Here is a 20,758-nt window from a genome sequence, read left to right as displayed (position 1 = left end):
AAAGCAGTTGCCAGAAAAAATAGGGTTTATTCCTACCATACCTACAATACATTAACCACTACATGAAAATATTTCTCTTTCCAATGCAATTAAGCCTAATCTGCAGTGAGCTCGCACAGACTTTCATAGCACTACTCTGCTGCAGATTATTAGTTGCCTAAAATATGATGCTTACATTTTTCCAGTGTATTAACAAATAGTACTGTTTGAGAGGGGAAAAACAAGTAGAAATATTACACCCTTTACCCTGTGATTCTCGCAAACACCAGATAATCCTGCACCAGTCAAAACACAATGATTCACACTGCCAAAACAAGTGCTTACTTTTCCCAAGATCTGATAGCATTTATGTAAACGCAGAAGCAAACCTGGCAGGGTCTGAAATCAGACCTGATTCACGTCTGTCCTTTCCCAGCACATTCCACTTCTTAAAACCCAGCACGTCAGCAGAGCCTTCATAAAAGAAGATGCATACCTTGAGCTCCCCGGGGTTTAGGAGGTTGTTTGGTTTGTTTGTTCATACTTTTTAAACAGATGGCATAAAATCGCAATTTCCCTTACTGTAATATAAACGATAGATAAAAAAATCATTGAATCATGGAATGGTTTGGGTTGGAAAGGACCTTAAAGCTCATCTAGTTCCAACCCTCTGCCACGGGCAGGGACACCTTCCACTACACCAGGTTGTAGCATATAGAAAATGCTAGAAAAACCCTGCTGTCAGACCCACTGTACCTGTCAGCACAACCTAGAACTTACTTCCACAGTTGGGAAAATGCATTTTTTTCCCCTTTATGCATGAATCTACCCTCACAACCAGTCAATGGATCTTCCTAGCTGCCTTTTGGAGAAGATCAGCTGCAGGGACCTCTCTGCCTGAGCAGACATGGGGGGCATGCACACTGACTCATGGCACTGAGATCTCCAACAAACCACCATCCAGAAGAACAGCATTTAGGAGACTATGTCCCCATATAGGTTCCTTACGAGAATAAAGTTAGAACAAGGATGGTTCCCTGTGCCCCGCTGGGATCTTCTGCTCCACAGACCCAGCTCCACAAGGAGCACGGGAGAACCTGGAGAGATTTCCCTAACAGCAGAATCCCAACGGACCAGCTGATGATGGGAGTAAATCCCAACGCCCTTGTGCCATGCAAGATCCAATGCAACCCCTGTGAAAACCCCAAGTCCTTGAAATGACGACTGACCCACCCAACTCCAAGTTCATGGAGCTTTCAATTCCTTCACCTCCTGCTTCACTGGCGAGAGAACAGTTTGTCCTGTTCCTCATGAGAAGAGAGCCAGAGATAGGAATAGTTATAAGGAATTTGTATCTATCTATCCAAACCCAAACATTCAAAAATTATGACTCACAATCCCCTCCCAAATCATGGGATTAAATTAACATATCATGGGACTTCGAAAGATGCCGTCTTAAAAGTTATTTAACACTATATACTTCGTGTTGCTACTTTAAAATATTTACACAGTCAGAAACTGCAAAGTTCTTATCAACAGTTAAAAGAGACAGAAGCTCACCTAGGAAGAAAAAAAGTCATCACATATTCATAAGATTCCTGGAGGCTGGACCTTTAAAAATAGAGCAAGTGTTACAATTCATCACATGTAAATTTATGGGACTTGGCAACAATGCAGATGTCTCCAGGGATGGTGGAAGAGGGGGAGTGCTCTTGGTTAACCTCATTTTTTTAAATGGATACAGTATGCTGAAAGGGCCCTACTAAGTATTTCCCAAATAAGCCCATTGATTAATGTAGAGCACTATGGAAACAAGCAGCACAATGTGCTTAACGCCCAGTCACTAAATATTTTGACGTTTGTTAACCAAAACTAGATGCATTCGCGAAAAAGACAAACTGGGAAATAAAATTACAGTTTCTGAAAGCGTGTCCTTTCCATGCCTGTTGCCTCGAGCAGAGCAGAGGTGGGAAGCCAGGTTTAATAAAAGACAGAGGAGAACAGACCAGTTTTGAAGTGGATGTTCATGTTTTTGGTTAAAGGCAAAGAGAACTTCGTGGAGGGAAAAGCCTGTATCGTACAGTGGGGTTTATTCCACAATAAAAACTAATCTTTAATCAATTTCACAAATCGAAGAGGGTGGGTGGAGGGGAATATTGCTCCTCTCAGAATGTCTTCCTTACTTTTAAACCTGAAATATGAAAAATCACAACTATTCCTCCCTACCACCAGCACCTGCTGTTCCAGACATGGTCAGTGCTGCATCTCAGCCTGGCTTTTGCTCTTTAATCCCACAGTACTGGCTGTTGGCTGTTATTACCTTGTGCCTTTGTACCAGAGCCTGCAAGGTTCAGCCCTCCAGCGAGGTGACAGATGCAGAAGCCTGATGGCATCACACACAGCGTGTGTAGCTTTGCTGCCAGTCACGGTGGGCAGCCCCTGAGCAGCTCCACGAGAAGCCATGCAGCACAGCGCTGCATTTCAGAGAGGTGTTTTCAGTTCCTGCTGTCAGAGCCTTCCCCCAGCAGGTACCACATGCCAATAACTGGAGCTGGTGCACAGTTTATGCTTTTTCTGTGTACCAGACTCCTACTCCTGAGGAATATTTACCATCCCAAAACAAAAATACTGCCATAAGGTGTGAACAAAATCAAGTCTCTTTTGTTTAAGAGGAAACACAGTGACTGGCTGATATTTTCCAACACTGCAATAATTTTATAAACATCTACTAACAGAGCAGCTTCCATCCTATGAACCTGAGATTTTGGTGCTCAGACTCCTGTGTCCCCCAGCTCTGCTCCACAACGAGTAGAAGGCAACCAGGAGAGCCCAACAGAGCACTGTGTCAGCCACAAAATTCATGGGTTCTTTTGATGGCCAAAGCGGGGAAAAAAATAGGTGAATGCTCTTGCTTGCAGCCTTCTCTCTCCCCATTTCAGTTTCACATTGAGAAATGCATATGGTTCATTTGGCCCTAATTTCAGTGCCTCATCCCTGTGACTCTGTTCCTTCAAGCAGTTTCTTGTATGCAAGAGTAGAATTTTTACAACAGCTGCCATGCTCATAGTCTTTTGAAAATGCTTAAGGTAGCATAGTAGAGGGATGGGGATCACTGGGAAGATTTCTACAAAGGACAATCTAACACACTGCATTATACCTGAAAACATATTATACCGAAAGAAGATAATACTAGAGTATGAGTGGCAAATAACTCTGCAGTTTGGTAGACACAGTTGGAAGAAAAATGGAGCTATTTTGCTGTTTCCACTCAAATGACCCAGTTACTCTCAGTGTTAACATGGCTGTCAAAACATCCACTTAGCAGATTTGCATCCCTTGTTTATTCAGAAAACAAGGTGCAACATCCAAGCAGTTACAACAGGAATAGAAAATACTACATAGAACAGGTGTTTATGTTTAGCTCCAGTTACTCCATCACTGTCTATCACATCCTTAGTACTACGCTACACTACACATGATCTCAGCCAAAAGGCCAAGAACATTAAATTCCACACTTGGAAACACATAAATAAAGCAAGAAAGTTTGTGTCCATATCTGAAGATACCATTATTTTCCTGCTGGGATTAAATCCAGCCCAGTGAAGACACTGTCAATGAGAAGCCTGTGTACCACATCAGCTTTGGTATCCTTGCCACAGCCTTCCAACACGGTCTTTCCAACTGGTCCCTAGTAGGCAGAAGCACCTCATCCACCATCCCCTTGTTCTGCTCTGACCTGGGGACTCAGCGGAACACAGGACACTTCCACCATGCTGGAGATGGTTTTGACTGCTGCAGTGCTTGCTTAGCACGGGTGAAGTGTTCAACTCCCCTACCTTTTCATTTACAGTGGGAGAAGAACACATTTCCATTTTCAAGGATAAAAAGCCAGAGACAGCAGATCACGTTGGCCACGTGCCTTCAGCTACACTCTATACATCAGCTGGCATTAACATCTCTGCCTTACCTTCATAGAGGGTATCCACATTCTCAATAGGAAGCTGCTTCTTGGCAGCTGCTCTGCGATAGACCACGTGTGTCCGGCCTCCTCCCTCCTCCTCCTCCTGGGCCCCCTTCTCCAGAGGTTCAATGAAGAACTCGTCCTTGTCTGTGCGGATCATGCCAGCCTGCAGCGACAGGGCAGAGATCGACCATTTTGCGTTACTGCACGTACAGCAGACGTCGGGAGTAAACAGTTGCAATATGCTTAAGCACACTTTAGTGCTCTCCAGAGAGCAATTAAGATGCAGAGGAAACCAGGTGAGTCCTTTATTACAGCAAAACCAAGCATCATTTCCCCAACTCGACAAGAAAGGACAAAAAGTACAACCCTGTACCAAAAAGACTTCTCCTCAAACCACAAGAGCAAAGTGCAGGTCTAAGGACCTGCCCTATTAGTAATAAGCTACAATGAAAGTTACTATGACCTTAGCTATCCATCAGGCCCAGGGTGATCCAGTGTTTACTCTCTCTGCTAAATAAAAGATCAGTTCAGCACCATAGGCTGATCCTGATGTGCAGTTCAACAACCAAAAATCACAGCCCTTCTGTTCAGAAGCAAGACAGAAAAGTACCATGTCTTCCATGCAGGCAACTGAGATTTGTGACTATTTCCCCCTTGACACAAAGGGTCCAGCTTTACAAAATACTCTTTGAAGAATTAGCCACAACTAGTTCAGGAAAGGTGTCAGTAGTGCATTGGTAAGAAATAAAGACCTGGACCAGGTACCCTGGTGTGGAAAAAAAGAGAAATGTACATTTCTACAAAGCACCCTGAAGGAACATCACCCCAGCAATTCCCACTGTGTTCAGGGGAAGCCCTCATAAAGACTGAAAACTTTCAAATGAAAACATCTTTTCAGCATCTTCATGCAGGTGAAACATCTCGGACACCTGGTCCAAGGCATTTGCCTCCTCTTGCAGTCCTGCCCCACTGCAGAAGGTCACAGAAGCCAGTAGCTGTCGTGCAGAGATGCTTGGCTTGGATCAATTTTTCTGCATATATTTGCACATCTGTGTTTGAGAACTTAAACTAATGAACTCTTCTCTTGTAAACAGAAAGTCTTACTCTTCATGTGAGAGAAATAGCTCAGATTACTATTGAGAGAAGCCCCAGAACCAACCTTCAGAAGCTCCTTCATCCTGCTCCTTCCCATTCTGCCCACTGGTTATCCTGGAGTCACCAGACTTTCAAACTGGGCACAGAAGAGTATCTGGACATTGACACACATCACTTTGCTACCTGAGCTTCTGGGAGCCTAAACCCTCTGTTGGTTGAAGCCCCACTTCAAGCTTCCAGGAGAACCAATTTGACTCCTTTGAACCCACTATCTTCACTTGAAACAAGCATCATCTAAACACTCTTATCATACCCTAGCACTAAAGTTCTCATACAACACATATTTTTTCTTCTACAAGCAGCAAACTATATTCCTACTGCTATAAATACAGTATGTTCTTTGGTTCCCTCCTTGGAAAAATGTCAGGTTCATTTGTCATGTCTTAACTTATATTAGGCAAGATTTCCAGTCCCAGATTTCATATAATGTACACAAAAACAGATTGAAAGGCAAGGATTAAAGAAGCAAAATTACATCGAAGCAATTTAAACTGATGCCATTCTGCCTGTATAAAGGAAACTGAATTTGAAATCCCGTCCTGTTTCTTCTTATCTAATTTAGATTCCACATCAGACACAAAAAAGGTGAGACAGGCTCAGCAGCTCAAGGAAGCTAAGACAAGCAACAAAATAAGTCCTGAACCCAGAGACAGCAACTGATCTTTCTCTGTAAAAGGGAATACATGAAAAACTCAGCATTGATGTCATTCTCCTACTAACGCATAGTTTAATTGTATGTACACACACTTCTTCTGGATCTTAAATATTATATCCAGACATTTTAAAGCCTTTTTATAAGAAATGCACAACTAAAGATCAAGAAGGAACAAGCATTTGCATGCTCAGCTGCACAGACTGCAATCCACACCCAGGAGAAATACACAGAGAGCTTCACTGTCAGGAAGTAAAAAATGGGATTTTGCTCGTTGCAAGTGAGCTCCATGGCTGTGCACACGCTCAGATGTATTCCTGGATTTATAAACCTAGTATGAGCTAAGCAGCTAATGCCAGATCTTAGTTTAAAATGCAAACCATACTTGAGGATCCTGGGGAAGACACTGCTGTACATTGTATGCAGCAGGGAGCACTGACTGGAGTTTGGAGAAATGGAGATCTCCTCAGGTTTACAGATAAGCAACTTCTATAGTCAGCACTTGAACGGATTAGACAGAAGAGCAACTTTTATAGGTGAACTTTAGCTTCCAGGGCATGATGGCCTTTTGAAAAAGCAAACATCTGGGTCAGAGTGAAGACCCCTTGCTGAGATCACGAAGATGACAACCTGGGACAGGCTGCAAGACTAAACAATAGAGATGCTTGAATGCTGGCTCCCAAGACACAAACCCAGTGGGCAAACACTGATGTTCCCTGCAGATATTGTGCCTGGTGCTGGCCCTTTTGCATGCAGCAGGATTCATGTGGCACTGAATACTGCTAAATAGCAGGCCATCCATCAGGTGCTCCTATTTCACACACTGCTTCTGGGATAGACACAACACCATGCTGCACATTTCCATGGCAGTATCCTCCCTAATTCCATTGGAGTGTAGAAAGGAATGAATTTAACCTTCAAACATGATTGAATATTTCTTTTCTCATTCTAATCTTGAACTACACTGGAATTTCTCTTTTCCCTTAGTCCTGAGAAAAATATCAGTTATTTTTGGAGAGAATTATTAAGAAAGAGTTCATTTGCGTTTGAACTGTAAAAGATTTATATATTTTTATATATTGTCTATCCTACATAGTCCTTGATTTAGCCAACAATATTCTTATGAAATAAAAAAAAAGAAAATTGGCTGTTTAAGACTTTAAGAAGAAAACTATTTCAATGGCAAGACAGAGTTCCTACAGCAATCCATGGTTCAAGCCATCTGCCTAATAATATACACACAGTTATAAATGATTCATTAAGAAATACGTGGGGCTCCTCAATGTCTCCACCACACATTTCCTTGCTGCTTTCAGCAAGACTTTAACCTCTTTACTTCCATTTCTCCACCTCTGAGCCAGCAGAACAACAGTCTTGCAGGATAATTACAAGGACTGATTTGTTATCTTTTTGCCAAGAGCTTGGAACATGAAAAGCTCGAGATGAATTTCCTAATGCATCTGTCCTGATACCACTCAGAACAGCCTCAAAAAAGCTCACTATGAGGGTGGTGACAAATTGGTACAGGTCACCCAAGGAAACTGTGGAAGTGTTCAAGGCCAGACTGGATGGGGCTTGGAGCAACCTGGCCTAGTAGAAGGTGTCCCTGCCTGTGGCAGGGGTTGGAATCAGATGAGCTTTAAGGTCCCTACCAACCCAAACCAGTCTGGGATTCTATGACTTCAGAAAGCTCTTGGGCCATTGTCTGGCCATTCACTCCAGGGGTTGTGAAAGCAGAATTAAGCCCTTCTATTACCAGTTTCCCCAAGTTCTGAACAGAAGAACTGTAGTTACTTTCATAAACGAAGAGCTTAAAAGCAGCATACATCAACAGCATTGTTCTGCCCTATACTGCTCGTTACCCATCTGGGACTGCTGTACTTGCAGGAGTTTGGGATTAGCAATGTTCTTGCTGCACGACACCCTGCAGCCACACATGGGCTGTGTGATGCAGAACTGGGTGTGGGATGGGGCACCTCCATGGCAAGGACTTCCAGTTCTGGAAAAAACGCTCAGCTGTTACCTCTTCCCCTCCTCTTCTGGGACTTCTAACTTGAAACTACAGCAAATATGGGAATATTGCTAAATAATGATGGCAGCAGAGACTGCGTCTTGTGACTAATAAAAATAGAAATTAACTGAAAAATTGTTTGCCTTTGGAATGCACCGAACTGCAGCAAAGACCCTGTAATATCCTGCTATTTCCCTAAATGGGACATCCCCAGGCGTTGCTTCCAAGCGCTTTTAGATCCCAGCTGCAAATTACTCAAGTCAAGCACTGCTTAGCACTCATTAATATGCATTAAAGACTCAAGCAGAAGACACTTAATCAAAAGGAAACTGCAGTTGAGAGAATCAAAACCACTGCTAAGGTTAGTAAGGCTGTTATTTAGAAGTGAAAGCAACACTGGAAAATCTCACAAGGAAGGCAGGGAATGACTGTCCTGTCTAATTAAGACAAGAATTACATCGATAAGCCACAAATGAGTCCATTGCAATACACAGGGCTGAGGTTTAAAGCTCCACTGATCTCTCTTGGGGATACCAGGGCTCCCTGAAGACCACAGGATCTACATATCCTGGCAATGGCAGTGGCCATATGGGCTTTCAGCCCAAGGTAATTCCCCTAGTCCTATCCACCAGGATGGAGAGCTCCTCTCCAGCGCAGAGTGCAGTGAAGAGCAGGTCTCTTCTCCAGTCTTTTCAACATCCTCAACCCTCCCTGCACTTCTAAAGACATTCTTTAGAAGTCTAATTTGACAGGAAACCTGCCTGGCATATTTAGATCTACAGAAAACTCCATGTTTTAGAGCATTAGCTCCTGTGGCTAATTACATGTCTCACTGGCTCTGCAGTTGGTGAGTAACTTAATTGTCTCCTCATTCCCATTCACATCACAGCTCCCTGTTCAAGGCTGTAATGAAGTAACCCATCTAGCTGTTGCTTCAGGACTCCAGAGCCTCAGCCCATTCTGTAACCACAAGTTTAATTAATGTTCATTTTCTTCCTCATTAGTACAGCTTTACAAAGTTTCTCATTGCCATATAAAGGCAGATTTACTCCTCAAGCTCCAAGCACACGATACAGACAGGAAGCTAAAATTAAATGTGAACAAACCTGCTTAATGAAATTAGTAATTTACAAAAGCAGAGTGTTTCAGAAACTCTCAGAAACTGTGTTCCTATAGAGAGAGCTCTATTTTCCTGTTTGATTCTGAAAAGGGCAACCAGCCACACAATATGCCTGTGCATGAACAAATCCTAACACAGTCCTGAATTTCAGGTGATTTTCTTGAGCTCAAAGGGGAGTTCCATCTATCTGATTCTTAACCTCAGTGCCTGGGTTAGGAGCCTGCACTCCCTGCAACGTCAGTGAAGTCTCCAAGGGGAATTTGCTTTATGGGATCCTCCCAACAGTCAGTTCACAGAGAAACACAGAGAGGACATTTGCATTTCACTGTATAGATGCCAATAAATAGTCTGTAGATGACTTGAAAGAGAAAGTATTTATATTTGCAGGACAGCTTATTGGACAAGGTCTTATTCTATTTCTGTATCAATGTGCCTCTACCCTAAATACACAACTGCTATTATGTTTGACCAAAACTGGCACTAGCAGGGCAGAGCAGCTGAAAGCAAATTCCACGTTATTTTTATTTATGATCCCTCCCTAGGTCCTAGAACCACAGGAACATGCTTTTCCCAAACAACAACAGATGTGTCCTCCCAGCGCTAAAGTCAAGTACGGAAATACTATTAGTTCAATTACATTAGAATGGGCCTGATGCACCAGGAGCTCTGATGGCTGGAGTAAGAACACCCGGGAGGTCTGCAGCAGAACTAAGAACATAACAAAGACCTTCCAAACTCACCCCTGCCCATACAAGATCTCTCAACGTTTCCAGTTCTACAATTCATTCCCAATCACACAGTACATTTCTTCAGGAACAGAAGCGTTTTATTTCCATTCAGCTTCATTCACACAGATAACAAGGCAAAGGGAAAGCTTCTTATGTCAAATTTGCATTTGATTCTTTGAGAACATACCTCAAACTACCGAAGCATTGCAGAGGGAGAATTGTGCAGTGCTGCAAATTCATCTGTCTTTACAGTGAATGGAGGTATTGAAGGAATTGTGGCAAACGTTTGAAACATGCTGCCACTTACTGTGCTCTATGCTGCTGCCCTATGCCCTAGAGCTACACTGCTTTATTCAGTCCCATGTTGGATGGGGAAGGGGAGAAAGAGAAAGTTTTTAACTGAGCATATAGATTTTAATTACCATTGATCTAAAGGAGTATTTTTCAGCTTTTCTTCAAGTCAGTTTGCAATTAAGCTGATTTATTTTTACATAGCCTCAAAAAGATATGGAGGGAAATAATATGCATAAAGAAAGGACAGAAGGGCAGAGCCTGCTGGGTAGCCCTATGAAAGCTGTGTGTTACTTAGGGCCCCTATTTCTCCTCTGCAGAATGGGGATAAGGTCACATTTTTAATGTACTTTGAGTTCCACTAATGAAAAGCACCATCCGAGAGCTGTTTGTATGATGAGTGCTTTCATAATGGGCTGCTTCTGCACAGTCCTTGTAGCTCAAGGGAGGATGGGTATCCATCCATCCATCCATTCATGCATCTGTACGCTTCCTCTGCTACCAAAAATAAAGTTTTGTCCCTGGAGCCCAGCTTAGTCACTACACAATTGCAGGTGTGATTAATAATAGCAGAGGGACAAATCTGCAGCCAGTATAACCTGAAGCTAAAAGAACTGCCTTAGTTTATAGCAGATGCGAATCTGGACCCAAATCTTGTAGGGTATAACTCATTTTAGAAACTCAAAAGGTTTTTCTGTGGTTTTGAAAGACACAATAGTCAGACAGACTGTGTCTCGTTCTCACTGAACCATCAAGAAAACAGACACAATTAAAGTGCTTTCACAAAGCAATGCCAGCAGACTTCAAGACAAGCGTCCTGGCCACAGCGCCTGGGCTTTTACCAGTGGACAATGCTAAAAACTTTGCTTCCAACTTTTCTGCCTTCAAAGGAAATTCCCAGAGTCTCACCTCTGTCACTCAGTGCCTGCCTGGGGCCGGCAGCCATGCAGAAGACCAGGATCATGATCCATCTCCTGCCTCTGCCCCCTACAACCTGTCCCATCCTAGCACCCACTCACCCCTGAATCTAGGTAGATAGCAATAGGTAAACCTCATTTTCAAAGGTTTAGATAATACACAAAAGCACGGCTTTCTGCAAAATGAGTATCTGCAGCAAATACAAAGTACAGCCTGCAAAAAGTATAATGGAGACTCTGGAGCAGGCAAATTCAGAGCATGATACAGGTTGGCTTCCACCTTTCAGATGCCTCCACCACCACCATAAGGAGCCTCGTTTCCAAAGAGTTCAGCTGCAGCAGCTATTAGAATTCTGTAGCTCTTTAAACAGTTCTTTTAGCTAAAATAATGCTTAAGCAAGAACATTTTGGAAAGTCTCTAGGCTTGATGTCCACAGGTATGTATAATTCCAAGTGGGAAGGAGGTGAGTTATTAAATAGCTGTTAAGAATGAAAATGATAAATGCGGCAGATCTTGCAGACTCAGGGGATTGCAAACTTGATTGCTGTTGTTGCAAGCAGGGAATAGCAATTGCTGTTCCCTGCAACAGAGTTTCTCAATTTTAATCTTTCAGGGAGGAAAAGCATGAATATCAAGTCCTTGAATTTGCTAACAGCAAGATCCAAAAGCATTAACTTTCCCAATTTTAACACAAGGAGCCATTTGAAGTAAAGCAGTTCTGAGGTCCCTTTGACAAAATGCATAGTTGAGTCCTACCCTCAGCAATAAAATTGAATTGACATTCTGCAAGAAAACAAAACCAGTCTGACTGGAAAGCTCTTCAGCTCAAACTCACAAAATGGGAGAGTTGCTACACAAGATTCTTCACAAAAATATATTTGCTTAAGGCACAAACCACCACCCACTGAAGTCAACGGGTGTCACATTCATAAATCTCAAGGTCAGGATTCATAAATGGAATCATAAATATTAAAGCAGTTTAGTCTGACCTTCTTCATAACACAGGCCAAAGACTCTCACCAAAGCATTGCTGCAACGATTCCCAAAACCAGTCTTCATCCTGAATTCAGCAGAGCCGGATCAGATCCATTAATGTGTAGGAATGGAGTCTAGGTCTCTGCTATGCTAAACAACATAAAAGGATCCAGACCACAAATTGGAGAAAAAGTTGTATATATTACATTAATCTGAGTTGAAACTTAACATTTAAAGTCACTTAAAATTATGTTATAGAAATCTCTAATCTTCCCTTCAGAAGACGTCACTGCAGCAACATTTCATGTTCCAAAGGGGTGCATGAGCTACAATGGCCATTCCTACCTCTCCCTTTTCCTCTGTTCTCTACCATCCCTTCTCACACAGCAGCCCCAGTGTCCATGTAGCCACACAGTGAGCGGGCTCAGGATGCTCACCCTGAAATCACCATCCCAGAAAGACGTGCACCTTGTCAGAACCAGGTCCTCTTGGTTTGCAGTTTCTGATGTCAGTGAGACCCCCAGCAGGTAAAATTTCCCACCTGGAATAGAGCATCTCACACCTACTTCACACGGTTCCATGCAACAGCTCTAAATCAGGCCACATGTCCAGGGGTGACCAACGCTTTTTTGCATGATGTGGAAATGAGGTAGGGTCCTTCCCTGCTAAATGTAAGTTTGACTTCAACTGGATGCCTATAAGGGTGAAGGGAAACCAAAATACCAAACTTGCTATAGCCTGAGCTTGTTTTCCTTTCCATGTCCTGTAGCCAGGCTTATTTTAACCTTCCTTCTCTTGCCCTGAATTGGAGGAATGAATCTGAAAAGCAGTTATCCAAATGAGAGCATGAAAAACTAATGAGAGATGAGCTTTCCATTTTATACTGCACTCCAATCCAGGCTCCCAGTACAAGATGTCAACAAAGTGCAAGATTGAGTACAGAAACTAAAATAATTAATCCCTGGAGGAACAAGCTTATTAAGAAGGATTAAATCAAAGAATTAATGTGCACTATTTGTCTGTATGACAAAGAAGAAGGGAGGCATATGATAACACTCCAAGATTTGAAAGCACAGAGAGAATGCGAATTGCTGATGAGAAAAGCTTGGACATATCAGGAAACAAACAAAAAAAGAAACTCTGATAGAAATTTTAGCCTGTGATGCTATAGGCAGTCTTGCGCAGCTTAAACATCCTTACATTAACATCCCTTATTCATTACATTGCACTAGTACACACAGTTCAAGGGGAAAACAGGCCAGCCACAGAAACAGAAGCCTGAGAGACCACCCAGAGGCACCTGAAGCAACCTCCTCACTGCTACGGGTGAAATAAAGTGCACTCTCACAAAAATGAATAGCACTCCTTAAGGGCAATGTACGTGCATCCATATGGCGATCTGACTGCTAAAGCAGATATGCTGGACCTCACACCTAGAGGTCTACAGGTCCCTTAAGAAGCATTGAGGACGAGATGGTGCTCGTGGCCATCGTGGGCATGAGGACAGAAGTACTGGATGTCAAGATGCAAGTTGAAACCAGGGGTTTCATTATGACAGTGCTGAGGAAATGAGGTGTGGATTCAGTGGATATGGAAACAGGAGTTTGGTACTGGGGAAAACTCTGGAGTGGATAAAGTTGGTACAATAGAGATAAGTTTCTGCCACATCATCACTGTATTGAATACTGGAAAGGATGTAAAGAGTCCTTTAAATTAAAGGAAGGATGGTACAGAAGGCCAAGTTTGATGTATACCGATAAGAAAATATCAGACACTCAGTGAAAGAAGACAGTCTGGGGACATTTAACAGCAGGATAGAAAGCACACAGGAACAAACCAGCCTGCCAGCAGAAAATAGAGCCTAGAATTAACTCAGATTAACCATTTAACTATGTCAAAGAAGATTCCAGAATCCCTTCAGATGAAATTTCTAGGTGTATATAGGAAAAGATAGGCATAGTGTGATACTGTCAACTGCTTAACCAGGACATCAGCAGCAGCTGAGACACACTGTGGGAGAACAGAAGTGCAGAAAGCACATAGTAATGGAAGGTGTGTACAGCCTCTGTGGAGACAGAGCAAATATAACCTGAGGAGTGGGGCTAAGGATGGATTTTTAGGTATCATTAGTGATTGCTTCACAAAGCTCTTGAGACCCAGCCCCGCAAAGGGGATGCAGCCCTCACCTTCCTAAGCAGTGCAGTTAACTGTTGCCATTGAAGAATACCCATTAACACTGACCACAGCATGCTCATGTTTGATGTCCTGACAAGAGCAACAAAGCCTGTAATACTTCTGCAGTGTACACTTCCAGAAAGGATGACTGCATAAGAATAAAGAATTTGCACGAGAAGAATGAAATGTACACCTAAAAAAGAACTTCATTGCAGGTAGCATTAAAGACAGTGTATTGAAGTCCCAGAGCAAGCATCCACCAAACAAGTTCAGACAGAGCAAATGAAAGTCAGCACTGCTGAACAGCAAGGCAAGGGAGGGCTGTTGGAGGCATCCTACCAAAGGAAAACTGAAAGGGCCATAAACTGGCAGATTAAAGATAAAATCACAATAAGGCATGCCAAAAGAGAGTCTGAGGAATAACTTGCAGAAAGCATAAAAACTAATTATAAAACCTTTCTGAAATACATCATGACCTGAAAACTCATCAGGGTATCGGTAAGGCCAACAGATTATGCAGGTTTAAAGGAAAACTCAGAGACAGTACTGTAACAGCAAAATTAAATGAGGTTCTTCAAACCATGCCCACCTCAGAGAACCTGGAGGAGGCCCCTGTAGAAGAGCTCTTCCCATCTAAGGTTGAACTGAAGGGTCTGCATCAGACTGAAAAATCAGAAGAGGAGGTCATAGCATAAAATCTACAATAAAGAGGCTACAGGACTTCATCCTGACAAAACTAAGACATGAAACCATCTAGCTACTGCATGTGTCATGGTTTGCTCAAAACTGCTTCAGAACCAAAGGACTGATTGCAAATGAAAAGGCATAGCCAGGTTCTAAAAGGAGCTCCCCAAGCACCCTTGGGTACAAAGACCAATAAGCCAGACAGACAATGGGGATACAGCTTCATACAATACACATTTCAGTTTTGGAACCCCTTGCCATAGGAAAGGGTCTACTAAGAAAACCCGAGCCCACTAATGCTGCAACACCAGACAAACACTCGCTACTGGCCGGTTTTGAAGACAGAATAAGGACTTACATGGACATCTGGCCCAACGCAGTACGGCTCATGTGACTGTCTTTCCCTCATCTTGATCACCTCCATTTTTTTTATGGTTTTTTTTCTGGTTTTTGTGCTTTTCCTGATATTTTTCTCCTCTGCTCCCTCTGAGGCTGCAACTACCAATAAAACAATTTAATATTGCCTGAGCTGAAGAACAAGAACGTTCCCTCTGCCTGTTCCTCAGACTATGGCTCCAGTTACCATAAACTTTTCACCAATCTCCAAGCAGCACAAAAGAACTTAAAATACTCACATGCATTCTAAAGAATACACCCACAGTTAGATAATAACTGTAGAAACATAAAAAGTTAGCAGGTGTAGACTGTTGATAACATTTTATGTTGGAAAACAAAAAAAGCACCTCTACTCTTGGGCAAAAGCTAAAATAAAAGTCCCTGTTTTCTCACAGAAATAGAAATGAAGCTCCAACCTCTTTGCAGCAACTAGATAGAAGTGGAACACAACGTACACTGAGTCAAAGGGAGCCTGTATAAAGGATGCAGCCCCTGAAGAGAGCATGGGAAATAAATGCAAAGAAACATAAATCAGCCTGTAAATCCTTCAGAACTACTAGAAATCAAATTACATACCATATGTCAGTGGGCTAGTATATTCACACCAGTAGAGCTGGGTTAGTGCCACCACACATTCTGGTAAGTTTACAAGTAGCATGTGTTTATTTGGACAATACTATTACCACAAAAGATATTAAGGAAGTTCTTCAGGAGGCGGTTTCCATACTTTACATGTCTTCTATAAAACAACGAGGCTTTCTTATTTAAAGTTGCCTGTAAATCTCATGAGATAGAACTAAACAGACATTATAAATTTATACTACTAGGCAGAGAGAGAAAAAAAAGAAATAAAAACATTTGTAGCACTTGAGCCAGCAACAACGCTTACAAACTTCTTAAAGGCAACTCTTCAAATATAGTTACCAGAACTACAAACCAGGAGTCTGGACCAGAGGAAATACTGTAGTAAGAAAACCAATTGTCTCCCCTTATAAATGGACAAAAATGTTAGTTTTCAAAAGGAATTATCAGATCATAGAATCATAGAATAGTTATGGTTGGAAAGGACCTTAAGATCATTAAGTTCCAACCCCCCTGCCATGGGCAGGGACACCTCACACTAAACCATCTCACCCAAGGCTTCGTCCAACCTGGCCTTGAACACTGCCAGGGATGGAGCATTCACAACCTCCCTGGGCAACCCATTCCAGTGCCTCACCACCCTCACAGGAAAGAATTTCCTCCTTATATCCAATCTAAACTTCCCCTGTTTCAGTTTTAACCCGTTACCCCTTGTCCTATTACTACAGTCTCTAATGAAGAGTCTCTCCCCAGCATCCCTATAGGCCCCCTTCAGATACAGGAAGGCTGCTATGAGGTCTCCACGCAGCCTTCTCTTCTCCAGGCTGAACAGCCCCAACTTCCTCAGCCTGTCTCCATACAGGAGGTGCTCCAGTCCCCTGATCATCCTCGTGGCCTCCTCTGGACTTGTTCCAACAGTTCCATGTCCTTTTTTTGTTGAGGACACCAGAACTGCACACAATGCTCCAGGTGAGTTCTATTGTATGAACTCCACCACCCAAACCAAGATCAGGTATTGCAATGATGTCTCAAAATCCTGCCTAGAGGAAATATCCAGCACAGGGCAAAACTTGGCTGCTCTGCGCCTTTGAGGGCGTCCCAAATGAGGATGCCCATTGGTGACATGGAAGGGCCTGACAGTGAAACCTCCCTCAGAAAACAGAGTTTCCAATCAACTCATGTGTATCCCAGACCAGACGGATGAACACACTGGTGTCAGGACATTGCCATGTGACTGCTGAGCCACTGAGCTTCACAATGAACTTCCAACATCGCTGAAAAACTCCAAAGGAGGTCAACAAAGTCCTCACTTCTCCCTTTTAAATTTGCTGCTAACTATGCGATCGAGATAGCACGGTTCAGGAGGATCAGGGAATGAACGCACAGGGAACTGCCAAATGGAAGCTAACGCTGACAGAAAACTAAAATGCAGAAGCATTAAACCAACCTACACATCTTACAACGTCCTTAATTAGCTGCGTGCTGACTACTGCAACCAGTTCAATGAAGGTTTCCTCTCACTGCACAGCCAAAGTCAGCCAGCACCAAAATAAATAAATAAATAAAAGGATGTTTGAATATGGGATAAAAAAAGACAAGACAGATGGCATTATTATTTTGTTACACAAGTCAGTGGCAAAGCCGCATTGAAAACACTGGATTCAGGATGCAAATGTAACCAAAGTGAAACGCTTCCAAAGCAGTTGAATAGGAATGACCAGGACCTCAAAACCACTCATTTTAGCAGGGAGACTGAATACATTAAATATTTGGTTTAATGTGAATGAGAAAGAGGAAAACAATTAATGGTGCAATAAGGAATACCTGAAAGTCATCATTTCACAGTAAAGACAAAGAGAGGAACAATTAGATTAAAACAAGATTTCCCCTGCCTCCCTCTGCCTAAAACAAATCACAGAGTAACTCCACAGCTTTCAGTCTCCAGCTAACATCTTATAGCAAATTAAAGACCTTCAACACAAACAGTGAGGAGCCACAGAAGCTCCAGGGTGCCCCAGAAAGAACAGAAGCAGGTCTGGACTTCTTGGTCCGGGAGCCCTGCCAGACCTAAAGACTTTATTAAATGAAAATGCCCAGAGGATCCTAAAGAGGAAAATCTCTTTTGGTTTATTTATTTAACTAGTGATACTAGTTCATATTTACAGGTTGAGTTTGTACTGGTAGCTTTTTGTTTTTACAAGTCTATGTTCCAGCTGACCCTGGTTTCACGTACTTACACCTACTGTGACAGTTTTACAACCTGTTGTAGCTGCCCCACGCAAAACAGCCAAAGCCATGCTGTTCTTTTGGTAACACCATCAGGTTTCATTGCTCTCCTTCAACAGGTTTCAGATTCTATTTAGGTACCTCATCTCTATGGTAACTGCCAACCCTACAGAGCCTCACAGCACCGTGGCGAAGGAAAACAATCCTCCGTCCCTCACTGGGGAAACAGGATGCAGGAAAACAATGACTTGCCCAAGGACCTGCAGGAACTCTGTGGTAGAAATGGGAAACCAGATGTCCTGAAGGCCAAGGCCAGAGCATGAACCACAAGATACTCTTTGCTCTCCTACCAGCAAAACCTCATGCTCCAAGTGGCTGTCAGCATCAGAGTCACTTCCATCCACACCACAGTTCTCAGTTTACAAAGCAGGAGCTTTAAGGGAGAAGTCATTACATTCTCTGTGCCTTCACTACTCTCCTGAAAGAGCTGGTCGACGTACAGCCCTCTCTTCTAGCTGTTTACCACCAGCAGGTTCACCAGCCCAGGGCCGGTGGCTGCAGCACAGTTTGGAGCTTAACACAATTAGACTTTCATGGGATTCATCTGAACTCTGGGGAAGCAGGAATTTCACAAAGCTATAAAGGTCGCTTTAAGAAGTTTTCCAGATTTTATCATTTTTCACACAGTCTGCAGTTCTCCTTCCTGGCTTTTGAAAAACGGCACACAGCTGTGCTTTGGATCAGGGCTGTGACTTTTGGCAGCAGGCAGAGGAGGCCCAATGTGAGGCTGGGGCAGGCAGCATCACCCTGAGCCACCCTGCGTCTCTTGTCACTGAGGAGGGACCGGTCCCCCTCACCTGCAGTGCTGCAGGCTCCCGCTGTACCACAGCACTTCTGAACTACTAAATACCAACCTGGATCTGCTCTCCTGAATAGGATCAACGTCAAAAATGAACACACGCATGAAAGGCAATGGGGAAGATACAGGAGAAAAATCTAATGAATGTTGGATGTCCCCCCATTTCAGGGCAGGTTTTCTTTCTTGTATTTTCTACTTGAAGTTTTTATTTTGTTACTTTCAGTCTGTTCTGGTGTTATCCAGGCTCCTACCGATTCTCAGCATCTTATTTTCACATCCAACTTCACTCCAGATTCTGAACATATTTTCTGCCTTTTCCAAAGAGCTCACAGGGCTTCTTGTAGTTGCAGAACAGATGGCACAACACTTAGATTTGCTTTAGTAAACGGACAAATGTGATTGCTTTGTTCTTCTCCCCTCGCATCTGTGCTCAGTGGAGGTCTGCCTCTGTGAGCAGGCAGCCAAGGACAGTGATGCTGCAGCCATCAGATAGCAGTGGGGCAGGACCAGGCACTTGCCAAATCTCCTGGAGCCAAACCAGCTCTAGGGCAGCATGGGTGGGCACAGACACAGCATCTCCCAGTCAGCAGCACAAGAACCAAATGCAAACGGTCACCTTCCCCTAGGATCTGCAGGACAAACCTTTGGAAACATTAAAGTGCAAAGGGAGGTAGGGAAAATGAGAAGCACAAAAGAACACAATACACTGGCTCCCTTAGAAGAGCCTGAGGACAAGCACTGTCATTTTTAGCCATATTTCAACTTCTGAAGCAACCTTCCATCAGTCAGAATTACAGTATGTGGAAAGAACCTGTTCTGTCTTGGAAAGCCAGAGGCCACTTAGTCTCATGACAGCAGACTGTGATCAGACCCAGCTTCCTGCAGAGAGCACGGGGCAGTGGGAATTAACCCTTGTCCTGCCAAGCACTCTCCTGTGGTGGCATACACACAGAGCAAGTCATCCCTGAAGGTTTTAACTGGTGATGGATGAAACAGTCTTTAAAAATGCTTGTACAGAGGTCTCCACTCATTCTTCAAGTGGGCTCTCGTATGCCCACGAAGCACAAACATACAGGGCCCACAATGGCATCTCCAGAGGTGTTCCTCACTTCGTGGTCCAGATTTCTTCTGGGCACAAGTGCCTCATAAGCAAGAAGATGATGGTGAATTCGTACTTCTGATCACATCAGTAACCAGGAACGCGTTTGAAAGAGGTCTAAGCTATGAGAACATTTCATGTCACCCCTGCTTTGGGAAGTACTTCAGCCCACTCCGATTCACTAAGGAATTTTCAGATACCCATTTTTGTTTTCCATTTGGGGTAATACCCATTTAGAAATGTGGTAAATCACCACAAGAAGGAGATGCAATTTTTCAACCCATGGGGACAATCCCTGGGAAGGAAGAGAGGAAATACAAGGAAGGTAAATTAGCTTTGGGAAAAAACACAGCACATGAAGAAAGGGATTTCAAAAATAGCCGTGTGCTCCCAGAGCTCAGACTCCTCCTGGTTTTACACTGGGCTTGTGATCCTCAAGGTGCTGCATCTGGGACATCTTCACTGTATCAGCCACCATTAATACAGACACAGTTTTAAATGCACTAATGCATCCTTAGTTATAAACACATCAGTATGTGCAGGGGAACCAAGTGATTTTAGCATGAACCAACTTGTTCATCCACTCACTAACTTCTGCATTCACAAGCGTATTGTCTTTGTACAACCGGTCACTGCAGGTAATGACACTTAACCCCAACTCTGACAGCAACAATCTTTGGTAGCTACTTCCTACCTGGGCTGAAGAAGAGGAAGAGAAGAGAGCAGAGTTGTGAAGGTCACTATTTAATATCCATTTTTTTAAGGATTTTCTTACAGAGTTTCCACTGAATTTTAATAGTTTATTGCAGGAAAAGAAAAGGTCACTTTAGTTCAATCTCACAGGAATTGAAAACTACTTTTTTTTCATGTCTTGCAGAGATTTTTAAAAATTAGCATGACTCTTGACACTTAATTGCATTTTTAAATATTTCAAGAATAACTTC

The 20,758-nt window shown here is 43.0% G+C and overlaps 1 protein-coding gene across 4 annotated transcripts in view; it reads right to left on the bottom strand.

Annotated features, from left to right (window-relative positions):
* The window catches only part of ADAMTS2 (ADAM metallopeptidase with thrombospondin type 1 motif 2), a 176,652-nt gene that overhangs the window by 106,896 nt on the left and 48,998 nt on the right, over positions 1-20,758 (bottom strand). The window contains exons 1-2 of one of the 4 annotated variants that reach the window (XM_061456943.1): positions 17,868-17,982; positions 3,947-4,106 (exon numbers count right to left, since the gene is read on the bottom strand). In XM_061456943.1, the coding sequence (XP_061312927.1) occupies positions 3,947-4,106; positions 17,868-17,927 (220 nt within the window). In that variant the 5' untranslated portion in view covers positions 17,928-17,982. Of the gene's footprint in view, positions 1-3,946; positions 4,107-11,838; positions 11,961-12,230; positions 12,441-17,867; positions 17,983-20,758 lie in introns of those variants that run through there. The other 3 variants (XM_061456942.1, XM_061456944.1, XM_061456941.1) reach the window with 3 other exon arrangements.

The sequence above is a fragment of the Pezoporus flaviventris genome, unplaced genomic scaffold (assembly GCF_033815535.1).
Source record: "Pezoporus flaviventris isolate CSIRO_AGI_PZ_B2104156 unplaced genomic scaffold, CSIRO_AGI_Pfla_v1 ptg000023l, whole genome shotgun sequence".
Lineage (NCBI taxonomy): Eukaryota > Metazoa > Chordata > Aves > Psittaciformes > Psittacidae > Pezoporus > Pezoporus flaviventris.
This window is presented reverse-complemented; position numbering and strand designations above follow the sequence as displayed.